This window comes from Taeniopygia guttata, chromosome 13 (genome assembly GCF_048771995.1).
Source record: "Taeniopygia guttata chromosome 13, bTaeGut7.mat, whole genome shotgun sequence".
Taxonomy (NCBI): Eukaryota; Metazoa; Chordata; class Aves; order Passeriformes; family Estrildidae; genus Taeniopygia; species Taeniopygia guttata.
The window spans coordinates 10,757,319-10,782,694 of NC_133038.1; the positions used below are offsets into that span (position 1 = coordinate 10,757,319).

The 25,376-nt window shown below is 52.0% G+C and overlaps 2 protein-coding genes across 8 annotated transcripts in view; one reads left to right on the forward strand and one right to left on the reverse strand.

Annotated features, from left to right (window-relative positions):
* Positions 1 to 4,999, forward strand: part of TCERG1 (transcription elongation regulator 1) — a 29,567-nt gene extending 24,568 nt beyond the window's left edge. For all 5 annotated transcript variants that reach the window (XM_030284040.4, XM_030284041.4, XM_030284042.4 and 2 more), the window contains 6 exons: positions 472 to 636; positions 1,339 to 1,521; positions 2,097 to 2,276; positions 3,138 to 3,221; positions 3,478 to 3,578; positions 3,895 to 4,999. In XM_030284040.4, coding sequence (XP_030139900.4) covers positions 472 to 636; positions 1,339 to 1,521; positions 2,097 to 2,276; positions 3,138 to 3,221; positions 3,478 to 3,578; positions 3,895 to 4,096 — 915 coding nt within the window. In that variant the 3' untranslated portion in view covers positions 4,097 to 4,999. The remainder of the gene's footprint in view (positions 1 to 471; positions 637 to 1,338; positions 1,522 to 2,096; positions 2,277 to 3,137; positions 3,222 to 3,477; positions 3,579 to 3,894) is intronic.
* Positions 5,000 to 6,906: 1,907 nt separating this feature from the next.
* PPP2R2B (protein phosphatase 2 regulatory subunit Bbeta) overlaps positions 6,907 to 25,376 on the reverse strand; it is a 64,008-nt gene continuing 45,538 nt past the window's right edge. For all 3 annotated transcript variants that reach the window (XM_072935383.1, XM_030284046.4, XM_030284048.4), the window contains 8 exons: positions 19,903 to 20,000; positions 18,425 to 18,590; positions 17,019 to 17,131; positions 12,522 to 12,699; positions 11,028 to 11,192; positions 9,978 to 10,147; positions 9,360 to 9,451; positions 6,907 to 8,834 (listed from right to left, as the gene is read on the reverse strand). In XM_072935383.1, the coding sequence (XP_072791484.1) occupies positions 8,555 to 8,834; positions 9,360 to 9,451; positions 9,978 to 10,147; positions 11,028 to 11,192; positions 12,522 to 12,699; positions 17,019 to 17,131; positions 18,425 to 18,590; positions 19,903 to 20,000 (1,262 nt within the window). In that variant the 3' untranslated portion in view covers positions 6,907 to 8,554. The remainder of the gene's footprint in view (positions 8,835 to 9,359; positions 9,452 to 9,977; positions 10,148 to 11,027; positions 11,193 to 12,521; positions 12,700 to 17,018; positions 17,132 to 18,424; positions 18,591 to 19,902; positions 20,001 to 25,376) is intronic.

The following is a 25,376-nucleotide window of genomic DNA, read 5'->3' on the forward strand; positions in this document are numbered from 1 at the left end:
TTTGTTGGCAGATCCAAGCATTTACCTCTGTTAATTGTACACCTGAAGGATGAATCCATAAGCACCTGATTCCTCCAGAGCCTTGTTTCAAGCTGCATGGCTTCTGGAGTACTGATAGGCAAAATGCTACCATGCAGCATCAGTAACTTAATTTGACATATATAAAAGCTAAAAAACAAGCTTAAATTGGAGTAAAATAATAGAGTGTATTGGTGGATCATTCTTTATAGAGTTCATCTTAGATGTAGCAGATTGCCTAAATGTATCTGCTTTGGCAAAATTGTCTCAAGGAACAGTGAATTTGGGCCTAAATTCAGAGTTTTGGTGATTGCTCTAAAATGCAATGGTATGTAATGTTAATGTGATCCCTCTGATAAAGGTGAGTTGACTCCTTTTGTCATAAGAGCACACTGTGGAATATTAAAAGTTTCTTTCTCAAGTGTTGTCTTTCTGTTTCTGTCTGTATAACAGATCAAAATGGACTTCTTTGAGCTGCTGGCAAACCACCACCTGGATAGTCAGTCTCGCTGGAGCAAAGTGAAGGACAAAGTGGAGACTGACCCACGGTACAAGGCGGTGGACAGCTCCTCACAGAGGGAGGACCTGTTCAAGCAGTACATCGAGAAAATAGCCAAGGTGGGAGTACTGGGAGTGTGGCTGCGGGTGTGCTGTGGGCAGACTGGTCTGTGCTGAGAATTCCACACCAGAGTTACTGTAGGGGTACCCCAGAATGGCAGCTTGGAACTTAGAGTTCTGTCCTTGGTGGGATGTGTGTGGGAACTGTGTGCATGCACACACACGATATCTGGGAGAACGTACGCCTCAAAGATTCCTATGAAATCACTGGTGGTAAAAATGGCTGTAAAACTGCAGCAGATACAGACACCACATTGATTACTTCCTCCTAGGATGGGCTGCATTTCCTTTGCTGTGATTTTCCCTGTCAGCTGAGCTTCCTTCAGGGATGTGTCTTCATACCCAGTTCCTTCAATGCTGCTTCTTTCTTAATTGAGTATTCCTACTTTTCTCTTCCAGGCAGTTAATGGTTGAGAATGTAAAACTGGGCTAACAAACAGCGCTCCCCTTGGCCTCCGTTATTCAGAGTCTGTCGCTGGACACAGCTCCTGGGAATAGTTGATCTGTGACCAAATTTATCTCTCCCCCATGTAAATGTTGTAATGCTTCAGCTTGGCTCTTGAAGCAAAATTTTGTAATCCATAGAACTCAAATCCCTTGAAAGTCTTTTGTTCTGAGCTGCCTTCAGTTTGATAGCCCTTTAGTTCTCTTTTTAATGAGAAGTGTTGCTCTTACTGAGAAAAGTCTGTTGCTGAATTTCAGAATTTAGATTCCGAGAAGGAGAAGGAGCTGGAGCGGCAGGCGCGCATCGAGGCGAGCCTGCGGGAGCGCGAGCGGGAGGTGCAGAAAGCGCGCTCGGAGCAGACCAAGGAGATCGACCGTGAGCGGGAGCAGCACAAGCGGGAGGAGGCCATCCAGAACTTCAAAGCACTGCTGTCAGACATGGTGAGGCACAGACCCCTGCACCACTGACACCTCAGCCCCTCGGGGCAGGCTTTAGCTGCTGGGTGCTCCCTCTCAAAGCCTTTTGGCATTTGGAGTTCAACTCCAAAGAGGTGGAATCCCAGTAAGAGTTTTGCCTTGGTTGGAAGAGAAGGCTGTGCATTTAGGGTTCTCATGCAGAGGGTGCTCTCCGGGCTGGAAACAAGGCTCTGCAAACACTGTAGAGCTCCTGGTGTCTCTGGAAATAATGATCTCCAAGGCTGCCTTTCCAAGCACTCTGGTGAACACAGTGTTACACACACAGCAGGAAGGAAAGGCGGGTGCTTGGATTTTCTGGTTTTGAGAACGCTCAGCTGGGTCTGTGGGACATCTCCATCTGCTCTGAACCGGTGTGGAGGGATTCCTCCTGCCACTGCCTGTTCAGCGTTTGTAGGGAACCTGCTACAGTCGCTTTTTAAAAGCTGAGGGTTTCTCTTCTATTTTAACCTTAACTTTCAACAGGGTAAAAAAATAAGCATATAATAGTCATCAATGAACTGTGGAAAAACTGGCTTAAAAATGAATACTCTTTGGCTCAGGTGCGTTCTTCGGATGTGTCCTGGTCTGACACCAGGAGGACTCTGCGCAAAGATCACCGCTGGGAGTCGGGCTCCCTGCTCGAGAGAGAGGAGAAGGAGAAGCTCTTTAATGAACACATTGAGGCACTTACCAAAAAGAAGAGGGAACATTTCAGGCAACTTCTGGATGAAACTTCAGCGGTGAGAGCTGTTGATGTTCAAATTGACAATCTTTGCAGCCCACTGGGATTTCTCTTTTTCTGTTTTTCTGTTCCACAATCTGATTGGTTTGGTTTTATTTCCAGGGCCTCTTTGCTTCATTGCTATCTTTTCCCTTTCATAACAAAATTTGTGCCTTATGTTTCCTTACCTGTTTATCTGGAGTTTTACTTCAATTAAGCATACAGTTAATTTACATGTAAACTTCTAATGAGTGATCTTTTCATCTTCTTTTTATTTCTTCAGTAGTGAGTTATTTCATACTCTTCACTGTGTGGCTCCTTCAGATATGCAGGGTGTTTGCCTTAAAGGCCATCAGTGTGGTCTTACCCATTTCACCTGCTCTGATATTCTCCTGCTGAACCCAAACTTTTACTCTGCTCACGCTGTGGAATGCATCCCTGATTCTGTGCATTGGGGTTTTAGTGAGGTTTCCTCTGTTTTAGTTCTGTGCCAGCTTCAGGCAATTTTCATTTAACCTGGAGGTTTTTACCTGATTTTTAATGCATTAGTTATTTTAGTATAGAGGCAAGTTTTCTGCAGGTAATTTTTAACACAATATACATAATTGTACTAGAAAGAGACTGTGGAAAGTAAATGATATTTGGAGGACCTTGATCTGAAAATGGCATCTCAAAATATGAAAGAGGAGTCACTATGTAAAATCAACTCGTTTTAAAAATACAACTTAATAGTATAAGTAATGGGAACCCAGCACTTAACAGCAAGTTCGTCAGTGGACTTGGGATATATTTAAAGGCTTCAGAGGTTAGTAGTGTTTGCATTCCTTATTCTTAGAGTCTAATTTACTTTTAATTTAACTATTTTTGCTTCTTTTGAAAGATAACCTTAACATCAACGTGGAAGGAAGTGAAAAAAATAATTAAAGAAGATCCAAGGTGCATTAAGTTCTCTTCGAGCGACAGGGTGAGTAGTTTGCTTCACTCTTGCCAGCTTCCAGTCTGGTGCAGGGTACAGAGAAGTGAGTTGGTGGATGCTGCAGTGGGTTCAGCTCTGTGTGGACACAGGTGTTAGTAGTTAAATATGATTTTTAAAACATTTAAAGCGTAGAAGGTAAAGAAAAGTATAATTAACATGTAATTACTGCTGGTGTTCAGTGTGTTCAGTTGCAGGGAGTATTGGATCTGCACCCAGTGATTCATATTTATCTTTTGTCTTTCAGAAAAAGCAGAGGGAGTTTGAGGAATACATCCGAGACAAATACATCACTGCCAAAGCCGACTTCCGGACGCTGCTCAAGGAGACCAAATTCATCACCTACAGGTGGGGACTGCTCGTGCAGGACGCAGCTTTTATTCTGCTTTGCCATACAAACAGCAGCAAACTGATGTCTGTTACGGAAGTCTTTAATGGTGCTTATCTAACACAGGCAACGAGCCTGTGTTTGCTGTGCCCAGAGCACTGTTACATGCCCAGTCCCCAGCTGACATCCTCCTTGCTCCATCAGAAGATGGCCCAGTCCCTGCACCCTTCCCTGGCCGGGCTGTCCGTGGGCTCCCGGTGCTCCCTTACGGTGGGGCAGCTCCCCCGGGCTCCCTGTCCCGCCACACTGCAGTGCTGGTCTCACCCTTGCTTGCAGATCCAAAAAGCTGATCCAGGAGTCCGACCAGCACCTGAAGGACGTGGAGAAGATCCTGCAGAATGACAAGCGGTACCTGGTGCTGGACTGCGTGCCCGAGGAGCGGCGCAAGCTCATCGTGTCCTACGTGGATGACCTGGACCGGCGCGGGCCTCCCCCACCGCCCACCGCCTCCGAGCCCACGCGGAGAACGACGAAATAGCCACGGAATGCTCCCGGTCCAGGGGTGTCTGGTAAATCCAAACGCTTGCATGAGCCATCTGTCAGGTTACACACATCCATTGCCGTGAATATATTCAAACATCTGAGGAGCAGAGGCAGAAGCAGCATTAGTGAACATAAAATGATCTCTGGGGGAAAACCAACAACAAAAACTCACATTAAAGATATTTATGAGCTAATTGGAGTGTGAGTGACAAATCCCAAAGTGTGGGCTGTCTGGTGACTGGGTCTCGGGGTGGTGTGTATGAGGTGTGGGTGACTGCTGCTGGGCCTTTCCTCTCAGCAGTATCCTGCATGTGAGCCCCGAGGGTGCTGGTGGTGTGGTCTGAGCGTGTCCTGCATGTGTGCCACCAGCTGCCTCCTGGTGCCTGCAGTCCGGGCAGGAGGAGGTGACACGCTCTGCTAGCTCACATTACTGATCACTGACAGCCCACTCTGGGAACACCAGTCCCAGTTCTCTGCTTCCACCCTTGGGAATGGAACTGAATCTGTTAGAGCTGAGTGGAGAACAGGGACTTGGAGACCAAATCAGGTTTATTCACAGGCTGCTCTGTTACTGCCCCCAGCCATCGATTTGCAGCAGTTAAGTTGCTCTGCCCAAGTGAAGTTCTGTCTAATGAGTTTTGCTCAAAGCTGGAGATCCCAGAAGTGAGCAGGCCAGGACGGTTGTATAAACACATTTTTATTTACAATAAAGTGATCTTTACATACTTCTGGATTAGACTGTGCATACCCCCTCTGGGCAATTCTTGTAAACTATACTCTGTTTTGAATGTTAAACTTGTGTTTCTAAAGTTTAATTTTGAAATGTTGGGATTGTTCAGTTTATGTATTTGAACTACAATAAACCAACCCTTTTTATATATGGATTGTACAGGCCTAATCCCGATTTCTGTTGAATTTTGTTGGACTTGTGAATTTATGAGTAAAGCAAGTGACTGAAGTGATACTGCCTACATTCTTGGCTGTGCTCAGCAGAACAGGGCCGGTGGCACTGGGCAGTGAGGGGTCAGCATATGGGCAGGGGGGTGAGCAGAATAATTTTCAGGTTAGCTCTACATGAGCTGGCAGTGCTTGCAGAGCCAGTTTCTTTCTGCTGGTTGTGTTTACATGCATCTCTTGCTTTTAGATGAGAGCTGGGGAAGAAGTCCCTTTTTCCCTCATGCTGACAAGTGATTTCTTGTCAGCAGTTGGTGTTGGTGGCCAGGGCCAGGACTTGCAGGCTGAGCATCAAGAGAGGGGGGTTGTTTGACAAAGATTGTGACTTTCTGGGGAGACTTGTGCTGCTGACAGTGGAATGTGGAGCTCTGTGGTTCTCCTAGTGAGGGTGTGCACCCTGAAGTCAGGGCAGGTGTCCCTCCCCTCCTGGTATCTGCCCCTTCCATTGGTCTGGGGGTACCAAACCATCTGAAACCAGTGTCAGTCGAAGCCTTTTGTGGGAGTGGAGTAATGAGGATTGCAGCTGGTTAACACCAGAAGTGTGAGACCCTGTGGGACATGTAGCTCCCGCCCAGAAAGTAAAATCTCAATGGGCCAGGGAGGCTTGCAGAGCTGGGGGAGCCCTGGCTGGGCTGTGGCACAATCTCCCTGTATGATGGCCAGGTCAGCTCATTCCAGGGCTCAGCTGCCAGGACAGAACCCCCTGACAACCCAGCACAGGGGGACCCCACTGCCCTCCCCACATCTGACGTGGCCCATCTGCCCCTGCCAGCCAGCACAGTGCCCTCGTGTGTGGCCGTGCTCATGTCTAGGACACGGGTGCTGCCCAGAGCAGGGTGCTCTGCTGGGAGTTGTGTCCCTGTGCCACTCCCTGGCTCTGCCAGTAACTGCATTTCCTCTTGTTCAGCACAATCCAGTGGGAATCCGTGTGCTTGTTATGGCTGGTTTAGAATATCGTGAACTTGTTCATTAAATAAGATGGCTTATTAATTTTAATTGATCTGGTTTATGGAGACCAGATGTTCATAAAAATCTATTTATTTGCTTATTCTGTGGATAAAATGATCCTGCCCATGTGCAGGGCTCCTGGCTGGGGGTGCTGCTTGTGGACCATGGAGCAGGTCACCCCTGGCAGCCCCTTAGGCAGAGTCCCCATTTCCCCAGAGGTAGGGGGACAGCCCGTAGGATCCTCATCTAGCGAGAAGGCTGGATTTAAGGGATGCTGACATCTTCCCTAGCACCGTTCCTCTGGCAACCCAGGAGGTTCCCCTGGCTGGCCCTGCCTTCTGTGGCCAAGCACTCACAGCAGGGCAGAGGTTAAATCCAAGCAAGCTTAAGAAAGGGAAAGAAACTCTGCTTTTGAAAAGAGCTGAACTAAGTTCTGCCTTGTGGAGCAACAAGATCCAGCGACCCAGAATGTGCTGTACACGATGGAGCAGAACCAGGGCTGGTTCCTCCCGTTTCAGTTGATGAAGGTCCTGCAGCTAATGTGAAGGTAAATGAGTGTCTGAGGAACATCTCCCTGCCTGCACAGTGCGTGCCCTGCAGCTGCTAAGTGAGGGCTGCTGTTTGAATTCATCCAGGAGCAGCACTGGGGCAGGGGCTGGGAGGGGCCGAAAGCTCCTTCCAGGGCTGTCCCCAGTACGAGTTTCCTGTGCAGGGGGGACCTGCCAGTGCTCCCACACCCCGATACACAGTGCCCCACTGTCCCTCACCCTCAGGGGGACCCGAATCCTCGGCCTTTGGGGATCCTCTGCTCACCCCTCATCAGCAGGGCCCTGGCCACCCTCAGCTGCTGCAGAGCCGCGTCCCCAACGCGCGAGAGGCACAACAGGCATCGATCCACACAGACACGTTTGGGACAACTTTACTTCTGACACCGCAGTGCAGGCTTTCCTTACAGAACCAAAAAGGAGCATTTTCTTATAAAATGGTGCATTTACTCTTGCTATTTTATTTTACCATTTCATTAAAAAAAAAAAATTTACTCCTGAAAGCCATCCCTTGGAATACATCCATAAGCCAGTGCACTTTGTTCTTCCCTTGGGATGGCTCCTCTGAAAGTGGTGTGTGGGGGACCCTGCTTCCAGCCAGCTCCTGGTTCTCCATGCAGTCCATGAGCTCTGTGGGTGTGTAGCAGTTCCCTTCCCTGGTCGGGGCATGCCATGAGCCTCATGGTGCCCGCAGAGAGGCTCAGGGGACACTTGGCCGTGGTGACTCGTGTCCGATCCCTGAAGGCCTGGGGTGCCCCTCAGGAGGGATGGCAACAGGGTCACCCTTGTGGAGCCACTGCCGAGGTGACGGTGTTGAATTTTGTAATTTACTTCATTTGCTTCTTGCTGCAGGAACAGTTTTCAGATTTACAAAAAATCCAGTCAATCCTTTTATTGAACAGTTGTTCAAGTAAAGAGGGACCCAACCAATCTGTAAAGTAGAAAGAGGCAGCCTCGCCATGCAAAGAGAAAGAGTTACCGGTTTTATTATTATTATCGTTGTTATTATAATGTAGGACTGCATACAGCCTCTCTCTGACACAGTCAGGGGCTAACAGCAATATACAGTTGGATTTTTTTAGGTCATAAATTAGCAACTTATACTTTATCTTTAAAAAATTGAATAAATAAATAAATTAATTTAAAAAGAGAGAAAGAGAGAGAGAAAGAGAGAGAGACAGTCAGTCACAACATGCAAGAGCTGACAACAAAATGAGAAAAATTACCAAAGCAAAGCCCAGAACTGCAGCAGAGCCCAGGGTTGGTTTGGTTTGCGATCAATGCAGGTCGGAAGCATCGTTTATAAAGGTATTTCATATACCAAAGAAGGCACCACAGTATCTACAAAGCCAAAACCTCAGGAGGGTTCTGGGGCTGGGGGGGAAACCTGGCTGGAGCAGACACATCTGGAGGTGCAGCACATACCCCCTGCCCCTTAAGCTTGTCCATTGCAAAACTGAACTTTTCCATTTTATGTTTGGTTTTGCTGTCTCTGTTGGTAAAACACAAAATAATTGTAATAAAAAGACAAATGTGGAAAATGGCAAAGGGAGGCAACATTCCAATCTTCCACACAACAGGTGGAGTATTTCTGGGATCAGGTTTAAAGCAATTGGAGTGGGACCACTGCCACCAGAGCTGGCCAGAGCCCACGGGCTGTGACCCCATCAATCCCTTCCCCAGCTGACAGCCCCCTCCCCATCACCTCCTCAGCCACCCCAGCACTGCCTGGGGACACGGACAGCTAGGCCTGACTCCCTCACACTGCCCTGCAAGAAGTCTCAGCTCTCCCTGTGTAAATCTGGAGTCTGGGGGGTGCCCCCAGTGGCCCCTGGGCCAGAGTGCCCCAGCGCTTCTCTGCACAACCACGATCTGCAGAGCAGGAACTGAACAAAGAACAGGAAGGAAAGGAAAAGAAAGAAAGAAAGAAAGAAAGAAAAAGAACAGTTGAAACCTTGTGTTCACTGGTATCAGTACATGAGACTCCTAAAGAAGACCTGGTCCTCCTAGTTAACCTTGTCCTGGAATATGTACAGGTTGTTCGTGGCTGCCACAGCGATGATGTTCTCAGAGGGGTGCCAAGCTGTGTGCAGGATCTTTTTGCTAAAGTCCAGACTGTCCACACTGATCTCGTCTTTCCTGCGCTTTCCACCCACGCAGACCTTGCGGGGTTTGAGGATGGCACGGGGTTTGCTGTTCTCCCGCGACGCCTCCAGCGTCACGTCGCGCTTGGTGTTGCGGTCGAACATGCGGAAGAAGTTGTTGTAGGAGCCAGTCATGATGACACTGCAACGGGGAAGGACAGATGGACAGATGATTTTCACACCTTTTCAGAGGCAAACTGCAGGTGACCAGAGCAAGACTGAACATTCAGTGGCATAATGAGATTTGGGTAAGCTTTGGAATTTGTCTCAGGCCCAGTTGTGATTTGTCAGCTCACTCTGGCTCAAACAAAAACCATGGCAGCCCTGCCAGGGGCTCGCATACTTCCTGCCACCTGGCTCGGTGCAAGTCACACCCGGAGACTCATTATCCCCAGATTCTGGCAATCTGAAGCTAAACCCACCACCACCTTCTTCCAGCCCTGGGTGACACAGAGAGGTGTAACTGATTCTGCCCAGGAGAGAGTGGGACCCTCAGCCATGCCCACTGCATACAGGCTGCAGGTGTAGGTGGTCCCTGCTGCACCTGTCCAGACCCCACACCCAGCCAAAGGCCAGGGAAGGGGCTGCCCAGGGGCCAAGGGACCCCTTGGGCCAAACCAAGGCAAGCATCCCTGGGCTGAACGCAGCCGCAGCGCCGCGTGCTCACCTGTCAGACCCGTTCCAGACGCACTCAAACTTGTCAAAGATGCAGTCGTTCTCATAGAGCGAGCAGAGCTTGCTCCGCAGGTAGTCGTGGACCTGCCGGGGGGAGGGACAGGATGAGCCCCCACAGTGGCCAGCACAGCCCAGGGACTGGCAGACAGCCCTGGCTCACAGGGGGCTGGCACACCCAGCCCAGCCCCACGCTCGCCACAGCCGAGCTGGCAGCGCTGGGCACTGCCTGGCATCCTGTGCCCTCCCACAGCCACCGTTCTCCAAGCACTGCCAGGCATTCCGCACATGGCTTGGGCACCCCAGGCAGTGCCAGGGCACATTCCTGGCAAAGGGTGAAAAAGGGCTACTGCTCTGCACAAGACCTCCCACCTGGTTCTCCAGCTGCCAGCTCCTGAGCTTTCCTCACCCACCTCCACCCTGGGGACATGGTGACAACTCACCAGGCCACTCGAGCCCACATTTAACAACTCTGCTTTCCACCATCTATGGGCATAAAGCTCCCACACAGCAGGTGCATACCCGGCCCTCCTGCCACTGGCCCAGAGTGTGGCTCAGGAAAGAACGCAGTGGGTGCCCCAGTGCTGCGTGCACCTGGCTGTGCCACGCTCACCTGGTAGGTCTCAATGGGCCGGTTCTCCATGTTCAAGTCCCACACCTTGACAGTGAGGTAGTCCCGAGTCATGATGTACCTTCCACTGTGGCTGAATTTGACATCAGAGATTGAGGAGATGATCTCAGAAAAAAATGACCGGTTACTTGGGTCTTCGGGCTCTTCAAAAACTGTGCAGGAGGAAAGAACAAGCCCCAGCATCAGCTGAGGCAGGAGCTCCCTGATCTCAGGCAAGGCTCTGCCACCCTATCCTAGCACCCCAGGAAGCTTCTGGGAGAGAGCACTTGCATGATGCTGTACCCAGCACCCACGTGTACTTAGGTTTATCACCCCGCCACCAAGTCCTGGAGCTCCAGTACAGTGGGGAAAATGTCTTGAAATGCCCATATAAATGATCTCTACAATGCAGAAAAGGCACTGCCCACAGCACAATGCAGAGCTGTGGCCTTTCACCACTGGCAGAAACCTGGAGGCTTTTTCCATGTAAAAAGTGAGAGCAACAAGAAAAAACAAAGCTCTCAGGCAGGCAGGAAGGCAAGCTCCCAGCACACACACACACACACACACACACAGGAGATCCAGCATGGGGCTCCCAGCACAGCTGGTGCTGCCCAGTCCCTGAATGCGTCTGTGAACCAAAGCCAGTGGCCGGGCAGGGCAGGGGCTCAGGCCAGCTATTTTTGCTTTGGGCTGAAGGCTTTTGTGTGGCTTTGCTCCTGCTGCAGAAGCAGATCTGGGCTGCTGAGCTCATGGAAAGGATTTCTGAGCACTAATTCTCTCTTACACAACAAACCTACTTTCTCTGGCACTGAGCAGGTGCTGCCCTGCCCGCAGCAGCTCCTGCTGCCAGCTCCCTCCTCCCAAGCAACCTGCCCAGCTCCCTCTGCACTGGGGGCAGGCTGGACCCTGAGATGGCGCGAGGGCGAGTGGCCATGGGGATCGCAGCCCAGGACTCCAGGGAACGAGGCGCTGGGGCAGACCCAAGACCGGGTGGGTCTCCATCCTCCCTTTTTGTGCTGCTTCGCCCCGGGGCTGCGGTGGCACACTCACACTTGGCGTGGCGGTCGCAGAGGGCCGCGGTGCGCATGTCGCACAGGCGGATGGTGCCCTTGCTGCTGCTGTACACGAAGGTGTTGCAGTGGTGCGGGTGGAACTCGGCCGCTGTGATCACCTCTGTCAGCTCCTCCATGTTGGCCGGCTTGATGTCCACGATGTCTGGCAGGGCCGGTCAAGGAGCCCACGCAGCCCAGCCCAGACTCCTGCCGGTGCCTCTGCACCGTGCAAACCTCACCCGTGCAAACCGTGTGCTCCGGGCAGGCACCACCACCACGGGGCACAACTGCAGCGTGGAGCACCAGCCCACACCAGCAGGGCAAGGCCAAGATCCAGCATGTCTTCTAAGCTGGGAACCCCAGCTCCGGTACCACGGCCTGAAGACCCTCTGTGGCACATGGTTCCTGATCTGCCCACCCACGCCAGGCAACATTGCCACGGTGAGTAACCATACTGAAAACAGCATGGCAGCAAAGCCCAGGGCACAGCAACCAACAGAAAACCCCTACGTAAGTCCCTTGGGCCATGTGAACTCCCTGAGGCTTGCCACAGATTTAATTCTTCTCACCCTCATCCTTGCACATAAGCAGGCACCACAGCCCTACTCTCCTGCAGCTGCTCAGAGCTCCCATAGCCACATGCCTGTCACTGCCAAAATCCTCTCCATCTGCCTAAGCCATTCCCCAGGGATTTCTCAGCAGGAAACACCATATAAATACCATCAATGATTCGTGCCCTGCATTTTATTTCCGATGTGGCTGTTACAAGTGTGACTGTCACAACCTCATTTGTAGAGCAGTGACTGGCAGCCTGTCACCCGCTGCAGGGTATAACAGGACCACAGCATTACTGCTTCCATCTTCCCAAGGCACCATCACTGTTTCCATCTTCCCCAGGCACCATCACTGCTTCCATCTTCCCCAAGGCATCTGTCTCCTCCATCACCTGCAGACCACCACCCCTCTGCTGCCCCACCAGACCCTGCAGGCAAATTCAGAAATGTGTCACCCACACACCGGGTGACAGCAGCAGTGGTGGCAATGCCAGCTGAGCCCTGTGCCATGGAGGGAGCAGCTCCATGTGAGTGCTGGACGCCTCGTCTGCACACAGCCTGGCATCCCACCAGCAGCACAGGCAGAGATGAGAGGGCAGTGCCGTGAGAATGACACGTGGGCCTGGGACCTCCAGTGCTCTGCAGTCAGGTGCACAGCAGGCAGCACTATTGCATGCTCCTGAACTCCTGCCAGAGGGTGCAGCACTATTGCATGCTCCTGAACTCCTGCCAGAGGGTGCAGCACTATTGCATGCTCCTGAACTCCTGCCAGAGGGTACATCTCCTGCAGCGAGGCACCACAACCAGTGTGGGGCCAAGGAGCTGCGGCACTGCCCACTCTGTCCCCATCCCCATGGGCATGGGCACAGCCCGGCTGCTTCCCTTGGGACTCTCTGGGACCCAGGCCCATCCCCAGAGCCACACACAACAAAGGATACTAAAACTTTGATTTGTGATTTCAAAATTCCACAGGTTTATCCTCAGGTCGTCCGCTGACATGTAGGTCTCATAGTCGCTGTTGACAGAGATGGAGTTGATGTGGTAGGTGTGTGCGTTGGCGAACACCCTCCGGGGAGTGGCCTCCACCATCAGGTCCATGGGCCGAAGCACAGGCACCTGCAGGGTGAGGAGAGAGCGTCAGCACCCACGGACAGGGTCCAGCCAGCTGGCACGGGGGAATGCCCTCGTGGCGTCCCACGGAGCTCCGGCTTCCGTCCACTCACTCCCAACAGGCTCTCTCCAGGGAAACCTAATGCCTTCCCATGTGTGTGAGAGAAGGACAAGCAGACCCAAAAGCCATCTAATTTTGAGAGAGGCTCCAGGATGGTTAGAGCACAGTGAAGCACCGAGAGCCCAGAGCACCAGGCTCTTGCTGTTCCAGCTTTGAAACAAAAAAACAACCAAAGAACCCCTTCTGCCTCATTTTGTCACTGTTATCCAGGATCTGAACTTCCTGGAGCATTTCTGACAGAAATACCTTGCTTGACAGAGCCAGGTCAGCACATTTTTTCTGTAAACTTTTTTGCATTTGTCCCACAGTGAAGTGATGGAGGTAAAAGATGAGAAGGGACAGAGCTGTGGGTGTTTGCCTTTAGATAAATCAGCATAACCCACTGGGGAATGGGGAGAGGCAGATGTGTGTGTGGAGTGGGCTAAAGCAAGGATTTATATCCGCTACAGTGGCAAGAATCCGCACAGAAATATGGAAACCAGCGTGCCCACATGCTGCAAACTCCTGCTTAAGGGGATCAGCAGGAAGGATTTAACCCTGAAAGCACGGAAACTTTGAGGCAGGAGCAGTCAGGAGTTTGCTGGAGCAGACGGTGAGCTCGTTCCCCAGCAGCAGCACAGGGATCCTGCAGCAAGAGGAGCCTGGCTCGGGACAGCCAAGGGGAGCAGATGCCCAGCCAGGCCTCAGGCACAGTGGAGACACCAGCAAATGGGGCAATGTGACAGCAGCTGGAACTGGTTCTTGTGGTTATTTGAAGCAGGCACAGGCCAAGTCAGCTTCTGCCTAACCCACCCAGACCAATCAGCACTGCCACAACAACCCTGGACAGCAGAGACCTCCTTGTGCATCCCTGCTCCAGCTCCAGAGCCCACCTGAGGACAGGCTCTGGTGTCACACACACCCATTATTAAGGTAATTCAATTTAACAAAGCACATCAAGTAGAAAGACTGTGTCAAAGAAAATAAAACACTAATGAATTCAATTACTTTCTGTTTTCAGGAGGGGGGCAATGCCAGTCACTTTTCATTTAAAACAAAGTAAATCCTAATTTTGATTCCTGCTTTTAGCAGGTACCCCATGCCAAAGCCCTCTCACTCACTCCAAGCTCTCGTGACACTAGATTCCTCTCCCTGTGCCTGCTGAAGGCTTCCCCTGTCCTGAGTTAATGAGACACTAACCCTTTCTCAAGCTGTGAAACTCATTTTCTTGATGTTTGGGGTGGAGAGAGTTGGCATTTCCCGGCCCCTTCCTACCACTGCCACTACGCATCCTCCTGCCACCTGCAGTCCTGGGTGAAGGACCACAGCGCAGGAGACGTGGTGCCAGGGAGTGCCCGGCCCCATCAGGCTTCCCCCTTCATTGTCTGTCATGCTGCCTGTCCCCAAATGCTCCCTGCAGGAAAGCTCTGCCCCACCTGTCAGGAAACCACAGAGCATGGCTGCACTGTCACCCTGGCAAGGTGGGGATCGGGCAGACACCTCATGGATTATTTACTGGAATTTTTTATGGCCACTGCTCTGGCTCAGGTTAGGATTTAAGCATAAGTCCAGTGCAGTCCATTGTGCCCAGAGGGTTTCCATGGAGGTAACTGGCTCAAGGCCGGGGCTCAGCGTGCTCCACAGGATCTGCTCAAGTGGGATTAGTCAAACTGAAACTCGGATTGACCCCAGCCTTGAGTCTCTGAGAAGGAAACTGTAATCCAGTCCCTGGCAAAGCAGGGAGCAGAGAAGTGCTCAGGGATAAACCCAGTCAGTTTTCCACCTGCCCCAGCAGCCAAGCTCCTCCAGGCACACTCCCCAGAACACATTTCCTACCTACGTAAGTTACATTCTGCGAGGTGCCCAATGCCACCTTAAGCTTAGCATTTTGCAGATGAAATGAGCATCCAACACTATTTTCATGGCAGACTTCACAGTGTGAGGTGACAACTTCACACTGCTCAGAATTTTGTCACGTTTGACCTGCCCTGTGACATGCAGAAGGGACTTTCCTGCAGGAGGACAAAGCTGCTGCCTCACTGCTTGTCCGTGCAGCTGATGGAGCTGTTGCTCCCATCTCTTGTCCCTGCCTTATTGTTGAAATGCTCTGCAGAATGTGTACAAGGAAGAGGCAAATCTCTTTGCTGAGGCAGAAAGGAACAGCAGCACAGCAGACCTTTTCCAAGGCATTTCCCATCACAGCTACTCTGGGACTGCTGTCAGGGGAATCAGCTGCAGTGGCGCACAGCACAGCCTCCCTGGGAAACTGTGCACAGGGGCCAAGAAATCTGAGTGCTTCCACTAAATGGGAGACACAAACCAGGATTTATCATGGAGTTTGCTGGAACAGAGAGAGTGAAGTGTCAGCTCTTAAGAGAGGGCTCTGTGACAGGCACAAACACGAAGAAACAGGCACACACCAGCCCTGCCCACTGCAGCCCCAGCAGCGGCACAGCCTGCAGGAGGACCCACTGCACCCAGGGCAGGGGCACTGGGGGTGTCACCCCAGACTGCCATGTGCTGGGAGCCATCAAAGCCAGCACATCTCTCTTTGAAAAGGTTCAAGCCCTGGATTTCACTTGTGTTGATTATTTCCTACTAGTCCCAAAGCACAGGTACAACAAGTGGTACTCAGGAGCACACCAAGGCAGTTACACGAGGTCAGAGGGCTGCAGCTGTTAGACTGGGGGTGACTCAAATCACCAGAGCTCTTCTAATGACAGCAAACACCTAACTAAACAGCCTGAGCAGAATTAAATATTCCTTTTGCACTGTGTGGGTTAGAAATTCCTCAGAGGATGATGCTCATCAAGTGCGTTTAAACCATTAAGCTAAATGGATGAGAAATTACAGCAGCAAGGTCCATTTAAAACTTTTTCACTTGTCTGCGGTTGAAAATTAAACCATGGATGGATGTGGCTTTAATTTAAAGCATACCCATCACAGGACTATTACATGCCAGATTTACACAAAGCTGCAGCAAAATGGTTACAGCTATGTAAATATCTATGTAAAATCATCAAAACATTAGATCAAATGGAGCTGGTGGAAAACTCAATCTTCTGTCCTCAGGGATCACAGGCACTGCACAGCAGATACCAATATGCATCACACCACACACTTAGGACGTGTTTGACCTCCCAGTGCCCTGTGCCTCTGCCAGGGGCAGGAATGGCAGTGCTTGACCCTAGTGCAGTGGCAGACACCAAGCAGCAGCTCCTCCAGCCACACAGCTCTGAGCTGCTGCCAGGAGTGCATGGGCTGAGAGTAGAACAGGAGCTGAAACTTTCAAGGCAGTGAGTGGACTCCAACTCTGTTCAGTTCTCTGATATTTTAGTATCAAGGGAAAAAGAAATCCCAGGGCCTTCCCAGTGTGTTTGGCCAGTGAAGGAAGCACCAGCTGGGATAACAGCCTTAACACTGCTGCCTTTCCAGTCCTGCCTCCCAGCCTGCCAAGGGCTGACAGCCCCAGCTCTGACAGCCAGGCACCAAGCAAACCTCTCCTACGGGCTGTCAGGTATCACCCTGTTAGGCTGGAAATGCTGCCTGAAACGTAACAGCAGATACACATCTACATGAAACAAATGCTCTCTTGCTCTGTAAAGGAAAACACTGCCAGTCACCAGGAGCAACCTTGTACAGAGACCAGAATTAACTGCCTGCCCAGGACTCTCAATGGCTTCATGCACAATGGAACTGGGACCCATAACGTGAGGTAAGCACAATCATAGTAATAATTTCATATGTATAAATATAAAACCCACAAGTACTCAAAAAGCAAATTCTGAGAGGATGTTAATAAATTACAAGCTGGTCTGGTCTGATTAAGGTCATGACCAGGAGGAAAACTCATTTGAAGGAGCAGCAGCTATACTTGGGAATGCTCCAAGCTAGGAGTGCTTCTGCCCTGCCTCCTCACTGGGATAGGCCCAGCCTGTGGGCAGCACAGCACGCTGTGGCACTGAGGTAGCAGACACGGGACACACACGGCACTGGCAGCCCATCTGCCCAGCCCCAGCACAGCCCGGGCATCCAGGGCAGCCTCCTCGTCCTCTGCCACACCTGTGCGCCAGGCACAGCCCCGGCTCTGGCACGAGGATGCCCTCCAACACCAACCGAGCACGGCACGATGGCATTGCCAGTCCCAAGGTGACACCAGCAGCAATTTCCATCCGAGACCCCGCAGGGAACGGCTCCTCAACCGCCACAGTCCCCCCGCACTCACCCGCAGCACGGTGATCATGGAGGGGTCTCGGAGACGGCCATCCTCATCCTTGAGGTTGTATCCCTCTGGTCTCTTGTCCCGCTCGCTGACCTTCCATAGCTTCACAGTCTTATCTGGGGGAGGAGAGAGGAGAGCATCAAGGCGGCGGCTCCCTGAGCTGCCCACCGACAGAAGCACCGAGGGAAAAACCTCCTGTGCCCCAGTGCCACGTGCTGAAGAGGTGATACAGGTACCTGTGCCCACAGCGAGCTCTGGTGCCCAGCCCTGCGTAGGAGCAAAGCTGTGCAGGGCACACCAGCCTGGGCACGGCCCTGAGACCTGACAGGGCGTCTGTAGCTCACCAGATCACACTGACATTCCCCAGCCAGAACTGGGCAGAGCCCAGCACTCACCAGGACTGAAGGCAGCTCCCTGCCTCCTCCCAGCATCCCACCCCCTGTGCTGCAGAGCCCCTGCAGAAGGAACACCTGGGGTTATTCTCAATAACAGGGTTTTCTTCGCTCCCTCCTGGCAGGGACTCCATCCATAGTTTATCACCACTTCCACCAGGTTTCATACAAAAACCCATCATCCATCTTCATTTTCTCTCTTACACAGTAACTCCAAAGCATTGCCAATTAATTTTGTTGTTATTAACGTGCTCTATTTTGGGGAGGTTCACTATAAAATGTTAGTGTAACAGTAAGAACAAAAAGAAACAGTGTAACACAGGAGTATTTCCAAACTAATTGTTTTGATAACCTGCCTGCATATGGAACACCACCCAAATGGAAGGGTAATATCCCTGTTAATCAAAAAACTATTCAAAAACTCAATTAACAGGACATTATGCTGTATAATTAATCTTCATTGCATTTCAATGATTCTCCCCCAAATGAGTTTAATAAGTCTTTGAATTTTATTACAATGATCAATAGAGTCAATTCTATAACACAAAGTAAGTTGGTTATGGAAGATAATTAGACCCCTCCTTTTCTCCTGAAGTAATTAAGTCACATCCATCTTAAGGTCCCATTCATCCCAAGTAATACTCCTAGATCCTCACAATATTTATCAGAACATAACATGGAACTTCTGAGCCCAACATGACTGCAAATTGAAACAAAACAGCTGCAGTTTGTCTTTAAAAACCACAAAAAAATTCCCAGGATCCTGAGAATAAAAAACATAAGTTGTTGTCAGGGCAGAAGCCTCCCTCTCTCCCTCAAAGGGACGGGCTGCTGTGAAATACACCCTGGTGCACAGGGGTGGAGCTCTGCCAGACACATTCCCCCAAGACACCTGTGTTACCCTGCAGGGAGAGTTTTTAATTACTATTTTCCAGAAGAAACACCACAGAGAAGACGATGAATGCCTGGTGGTGGGAGCCCCGAGGCCTGAAGCAGCGAGGCAGCATGGCCACGTACCGTTGGTGGAGAGCAGGAAATACGCTGCGTTCTGCTGCGGCAGCCATCGTATCTTATTGATCTTCTCCTCAATCTCCAGGCTCTTCAGGTAATCGAACTCTGGCTCGTGGCTCTGGAAGGTGCTGTAGACATTGTACTCTCCCCGGCGGTGGGGCTGGTTCTTGCTCTGTGAGGGACAGGGAGGAGCTGGAGGTGTTGGCAGCTGGCTCAGGGCGCTCTGGTGAGAGCCAGCGCAGGGCTGAGTGCCCAGGCAGGGCTCTGCTGACACCGCGGCTCCCGGAGCGCCCGGGGAAAGCGGGAATGGAGAAGAAATGGACAGGGAATGGAGTGGAAACAGAGAGGGAATGAAGCAGAAACAGAGCAAGAATGGAGTGGCAATGGTGAGGGAATGGAATGGGAACACAGTGGAAATTGAGAAGAAATGAAGAAGAAATGGAGAAGGAATGGAGGAGAAACAGACAGGGAATGCAGAGGGAATGTAGCAGGAATGGATCCCACCCCACTGTCTGTCCCTGGTGAACAGCTGGGACCCAGTGCCAGCTCCTGCCAGGTGCTGAACTCAGCCACAGAAGAGATGCTGGAAGCAGCTGCAAGTACAGGATGGACAGCCTTGGTTTGAGTGGGTGGGTGAAGCCCCACATGTCCCCCTGAACAGGAGCTGAGTGGATACATTCAGAATGATGCTGGAGGCTTAAAGTTCAGGAAAAGCAGTAGAATAATGAAATGAGAGGAAAAGGAGAAATGAACTAGTTCTGGAAAGGCTGATGAGGTGTCTGCACATGTGATGGCTAACCACTGAGCTCTCTTCAGTGTTTGTAGAAGTAAATTTAAAGCCTTAACTTTGAGAAAACTTTAAAACCACCGTTGCACCATGACCTGTCTCATGCCCAGGTCTGATGCATTCCTCCCAGCGCAGCTGAGGACAGGTCCCGCTGACTCAGAGCAGAGCAGCTAACTGGGACAGCTTTGGAAATGGTGGGGGCCGTCCCAGGTGGCAGGAGCTGGCACAGCTCCCCCAGCCAGGCTGGCAGGGTGCCCGCCAGCGCATGGCCATGCTGAGGGCCAAACACACGCTTCTCCAGCAGGCACAACCTCCAGCTTCCAACAATGCATTTGCTAGCACTTCCTGAGCAAAGTTTTGGAAGAAAAACGTAATTGTTGCATCCATCTACACTTTCCAGAATTTTGGTAGTATGAGGGGTTCTTGGGGTAGTTTCATCTCTGAGGTGGGCCCTCATCACACACTCAGAAGTGCTGCCTGATCCCTGCTACACCTGGAGCAGAAGAATGCAGGCAATGTGATGTTTGGAAGGTGTTTGGCAGGAGGAAATCTGGCCCTGCTGATGTTAATGGCTGCTTTTCAGCTTGTAGTATGCCAAGAGAGCCCTGTGCTTAGGAGCGGCACAGGCAGATTAGGGAACAGCAGGACGCTTCACTTAAAAGGATAAAATGGGCATTTTTAATTCGCTGGCACTTACCTCCTGCTCACGCTGAAATATTACAACCCGGCCCCCCTTGTCCCCTGTTGCCAGTAACTCTCCAGTGTGGTTGAACTCAACTGTGGAGATGATGTCAGCTGGTAAAGAGAAGACAAAGACAATTTAAGTCAGACTTCCACAGGCATCAGGAAGCACCATGCCCTGTACACCAACATGCCTCATCGGTGCTCTGTGCCCTGTGGCATCTCCATAAATCTCTGTTTCTCTATCATCTTTAACACTAAATGGGCTCTGCATTCTGGAACTATGCTGTCATGGCCCCCTGCCCTGGCCTGTGCCCCACACTGGTTCCAGCAGGATTTCCAGGTACTGTCCCTGTGCTAAATGCAGCCTGAGGACTGCTGCCAGCAGCAGGGGCCGAGGGCTGGGCAGGACAGTATGGCACAGCACAGCATGGCACAGCATGGCACAGCATGTTCCCCTCATGCCTCGGGGAGTTGCCCACACCATTTGGGGTGACACAATCAATTCCTGGGACCTGGGGAGGGCTTGGTGCCAGTGGTGCCCCACCAGCTCATCTCAGCACCCGGTTGATGGGCAGAGCTTGCTCCCACCTCGTGCCACCCTCTGCCTGGGTGGTGGTTTGCCTTCACCCTCAGAGGAGAGGGAGCAGACAAATTAAGACACCTTTGATCTCTCTCCCTGAGCTTCTCAGGTAGAACAGCTCAGGTGACCATATCTACATTGCTGCTTTCCTCTGCACATTGCTGAATCTACCATTGCCTACCAAAGTAAATTAAAGTGATGCCTTTCAGCTCTCCATCAGCTGAAAAGCCACTGCACTCACACAGCTCCCCTTCCCCACAAACCAGGGTACCATCTCCAGGGTTCTGGGCTCAGTGGCAGGAGAAGCCAGGGGACACACAGAGACCTGTAACTGCAAACGCTTTAATCTGCAGTGTTTACCCTCGAGGCAACGCAGGCAGGAGCTGCTAATGATTGGATTTATTTGGCCTATTTTTAGAAGAATGTCAGAGGTTAATTCCACAGCAATTACTGCCCAACTGGTGCTCACCCACTGCCTGGGGAGCCACACTCCAGCAGCACGCAGCTGGGGAAGGGGAAGAATGACTGCAGCCTTGGAGCCTCAGCCCTGGGTGCAGGATGGATTCTGCGATGAACACTTGTCCATAATAGCTGCCAGATCACTCCTGCCATTTGCATTCCCTGTCCCTCTCACTTCTGCAGCAGCAGGACTGGCAGGGCTGCAGCCTGGGGCTCAGGGCAGGGGCAACCCCCGGTGCTGGCCACAGCTGCAAACACTGGCCACAGTGCTCACAGGCCATGACACTGCCCGGCTGTGGCCACCAGCACTCAGAGCCCTCCAAGCACTGCTCTGGTTCCTCCTGCGTGTTAGCTCTGCTGTGTGCCAGCAGAGAAAGCCTCAGACACATATAACCTGAGCTGCCCCCTCTCCCTGCCCATGAGTTTTATCCTAGATACAGACCAGAAAGCTACCTCAGCAAACGAGAAAAGACAAAATGCAGCAACTGGCCCAAGCTCCTGGTGCAACTCGGAACAGCACTGAGGGTCTGTCTTCCAGGATGCCAGCCCAGACAGCACCCACCAAACCCACACTCCATGCTGCAGCACCACCCAGACAGGGCACCTGAGAGCCCCTGACACACCCAAAACAGCACCTCTATGCCCCGGCCAGCCTCCCAGCTGAGCAAGAGACTCCAGGCAGACTGGAGTCAGAACAGACACCCCATCCTGGCAGTGTGGGGCACTCACCAAAACACAGCCTTGCTTACCACACACAGCCCTGCTCCCCACACACAGCCCAGCTCACCAAAACACAGCCCTGCTCCCCAAAACACAGCCCTGCTCACCACACACAGCCCAGCTCACCAAAACACAGCCCTGCTCCCCAAAACACAGCCCTGCTCCCCAAAACACAGCCCTGCTCCCCAAAACACACCAGTGCTCACCAGTGCTCACCACACACACCGCTGCTCACAGGCAAGCAGGGCTAGACTGACTGGCATGGAGCTCAAGAGCTGCAAGGCAAACCCTTCATTCCTTCACATGGAGCCCCATGTGCCTTGTGGCCATCGTGGCTGGTACTCAGGGCCAGGAAGGATTTAACTGTGCTCTGCCAGCACTCAGGAAGGCTGAGGAGTGCTGCAGAGGGGCTGAGCTCCACTCTGCCTCACACCAGTGGGGTGGACTGCAGCCGGGCGTGGGCAGCACCTGCAGAGATCTCAGTCTTTTGGAGTTAAACTTACGGCATGGATTCTGAGCTTCAGATCACCTGCTCTTCTCTCATTTGGATCTGAACTATTGGTTAAATATAATTCCTATTTAGGAAGGTTGCACAAGCACCACATTCAGCAAAATCCTCCCAAAGAGCAGGACAGGCATTTTTAACACCTGTTAGAGGCTGGAGAGGGACACTGCGTCAGGGCAAATTTCATCTGTGCTGCTGGAACCTGTGCACCTCACTCCTGTGACAGTTGTGCAGAACCAGAACCCAGCCTGCAATTTCACAGGATGGCTGTTGGGTCTAAGCAAACCCAGCCCTGGGAAGCAAACACAAGGCAGTCTCCCATTCCCACAGGTGACTGCAACCACAGCGGCCGACAGGAGCCAGAGCAAAGCCAGGCACCTTCCAGCACTGAAATTTGTGTTTGGCACCAAGTGTAGCTCAGCAGCTCCAGCTCAGCCCTGGCTCACACAGAGGCTTCGCTGGTGCAGCAGGTGACCCCCACCCTGCAGAGCATCGCTGCGATGCCATGGGCAGAGCTGGTGTCACCGAGGTGCCACGTGGATGGTGTTGGCAACAGGCTGGGAGCAGCTGCTCCAGCAGCAGCCAGGGAACTCCGTGGCTATGGCTGGGCACTGCTAACATGCACCTCATAATGAGATGTGCTGCTTCCTTCTAAAATTACTCAATTGAAAATGTACCTGTTTTGCTCTATTTAATCCTCTCCATTACCAGCTCCCAGTTTTAGGTCATTCCCTTTTCAATGAATTAAAAATAACTGTGTGCTGCAGTGAGGCATTTTTCAGATGTGATCTAATGCACCAGCCTGTGAGCAGGGCTATGGTCTGAGACATCAGGGCCAGGCACCACAGACACCCCTGTGACACCCCAGCCCAGCCCCCCATTTACACTGCACCCACAGAGAAGGGGGTTTCATGTCCAGATCCCCCAGACCTGCTGTTTACTCATGCCCATCATCAGGATGTCAGACAAGGATACCAATACAGCCTGGCTAACTACACCTTTCATATGTTAGAAAAATACCCTAAATATTAAAAAACTCTCTTCTGAGTAGAAGTATCTGACCCAAGCCCAAATCCACCCCAGCTGACAGGAGCATCATTCCCCCAGCACCCATGGTCTGGGCACTGGCTCTTTGCCCTGGGCAGTAACAGCAGGCTGGCACAGAACAACATCCAGAGGGCAACTGGGGGAGTCCCATGGAGGTAGCAGCTCAGGAGCACAGAGTGGCACCAGCTCCTTTCCAAAGGTGTCTCTGAACAAACCAGAGGTCAGCCATGGCTGCTGCACACCCCACCTGCTGCCCTCGAGAGACCACAGGCTGGTTACTAATGAAAATGCACATGTATTCGTGTTGAGATCATCAATAATTTATGCCCATTTCTCCCAAGGTTCCTTCAGCAGTTTTGTGACAACAGAAAGGAAAAAACCTTGCCTCTTTTTTGCTTTTTCATTTCCTTCATCACCTCCTACACACTCAGTGCCCCAATGCGGGAATTTAAAGCAAACAGTTTCCATGGAGACCCAGCCCGCCGTCCTCCCTCCCCTCCCATCCTCCCTTCCCTCGGCATCTCTGTGCCTTCATGCTCTCATGCTAAAAATATCCAAGATGGGATTTGATTTCCGCCGTAGCGATACAGTTTTATCAGAAAAATGGGAATTTACAACACACCCCCTCCCCCTCTCCCAGCGTGGAGGAAGGCATGCTCTCTGCCAGGAACAGGGAATGAATCTGTTATTAAAAAGAAAGAAGATAAACTAGGAAGGCTGCAGTCAGTGCTGAGACCTGGACCCCTGGAGCAGCCTGATCTACCCACACAGCCACCCCTCTCCTTCTGCCCACCAGGGCGGGGGCCTGGGTGTCACATCCCTGTTCCCACAGCATCCCAAGCGTCTTGTCCTCGCTCCCAAAGCTTTGCAGGCACATCATCCCCACTCCTGGCACATCGCATCTGCTCCAGCTTCAGCAGCAGCTCCATGCACAAGGGCCCTGGTCCCACCTGTCCAGGTGGGGAGGCCACAGGACACCACAACTGTCCCAACACCTGTGCCAGGTGCCCGGTGCACACAGGATGACGCCCCTGGCCCAGCCCGTGAGGCCCAGGCCACAGCAGAACAGCCACTCCAGGGCAGCAGGGACATCCCTGCACTCAAACCACTGGGCAGAGGGTGCCCCTGGCCCTCCCAGGGGCTCTGCCTGCTGCCTGCTTTCCCAGTGGAACATGCCTCCTTTGGGGTAAGAAGTGAGAGGCAGGTCTGTGACCACACACAGTCATGGAATCATTTAGGTGGGAAAACCCTCTAAAATCAGATCCAACCGTTCCCCCAGTACTGCCAAGGTCACCACTAACCCATGTCCCCAAGTGCCACATCTACACATCTGTTACATCCCTCTAGGGATGGTGACTCCATCACTGCAGCCTGTGCCAGGGCTGGTCAGCCCTCCCATGGAAGGAATTTTTCCTTATATCCAAACTAAACTTCCCTTGGTGCAACCAGAGGCCGTTCCCTCTCCTCCTGTCCCTGTTCCCTGGAGCAGAGCCCGATCCCCCTGGCTGTCCCTTCCTGGCAGGAGCTGTGCAGAGCCAGAAGGGCCCCCTGAGCCTCCTTTGCTGCAGGCTGAGCTCCTTCAGCTCCCTCAGCTGCTCCTCATCAGCCTTGTGCTCCTGACCCTTCCCCAGCTCTGGTTCTCTCCCACAGCCACACCCAGGCCCAGGAGCTGTCCTGATGACACCATTGAGCCAGTTCCTTCCCCAGACAGAGCTCTGCGTTTCTGGGGCAGCCCCAGCCCTCCCCTGCCCTTGGCTGGCTGCTGCCCCCAGGGCTGGTGCTGGGGACAGGAGGGGTCTGGGGGTCCAGGGCTGCGGCTCCGGTGCTCTGCTCTCTTCACTGTGTGTGTAAATCACTCTGTGGACAGCACCACGCACAAAGCCTCCAATTGCAGATGATAATAAATTGGGAAGCACCATAAATAACAGCAAACCAGGCTGCCAAAGGAAGGATTTAGGTCATTCAAATCCTAGGCTGTGAGTTGCCAAATCGAGTTTAATACTCCTAAGTGTGGGGTAATAACTCACCACAACCACATCCCTCATCCCCCCATTAGACCCCTCAAGGGAGTGATAGCTGCAGGGGTTTACCAAGGAGACAGAGATACGGCCCCTGACTGGGAGCACAACCAACCATGGCACAATGGCCACTCCCTCACTCTGCTTGCCCATGAGGG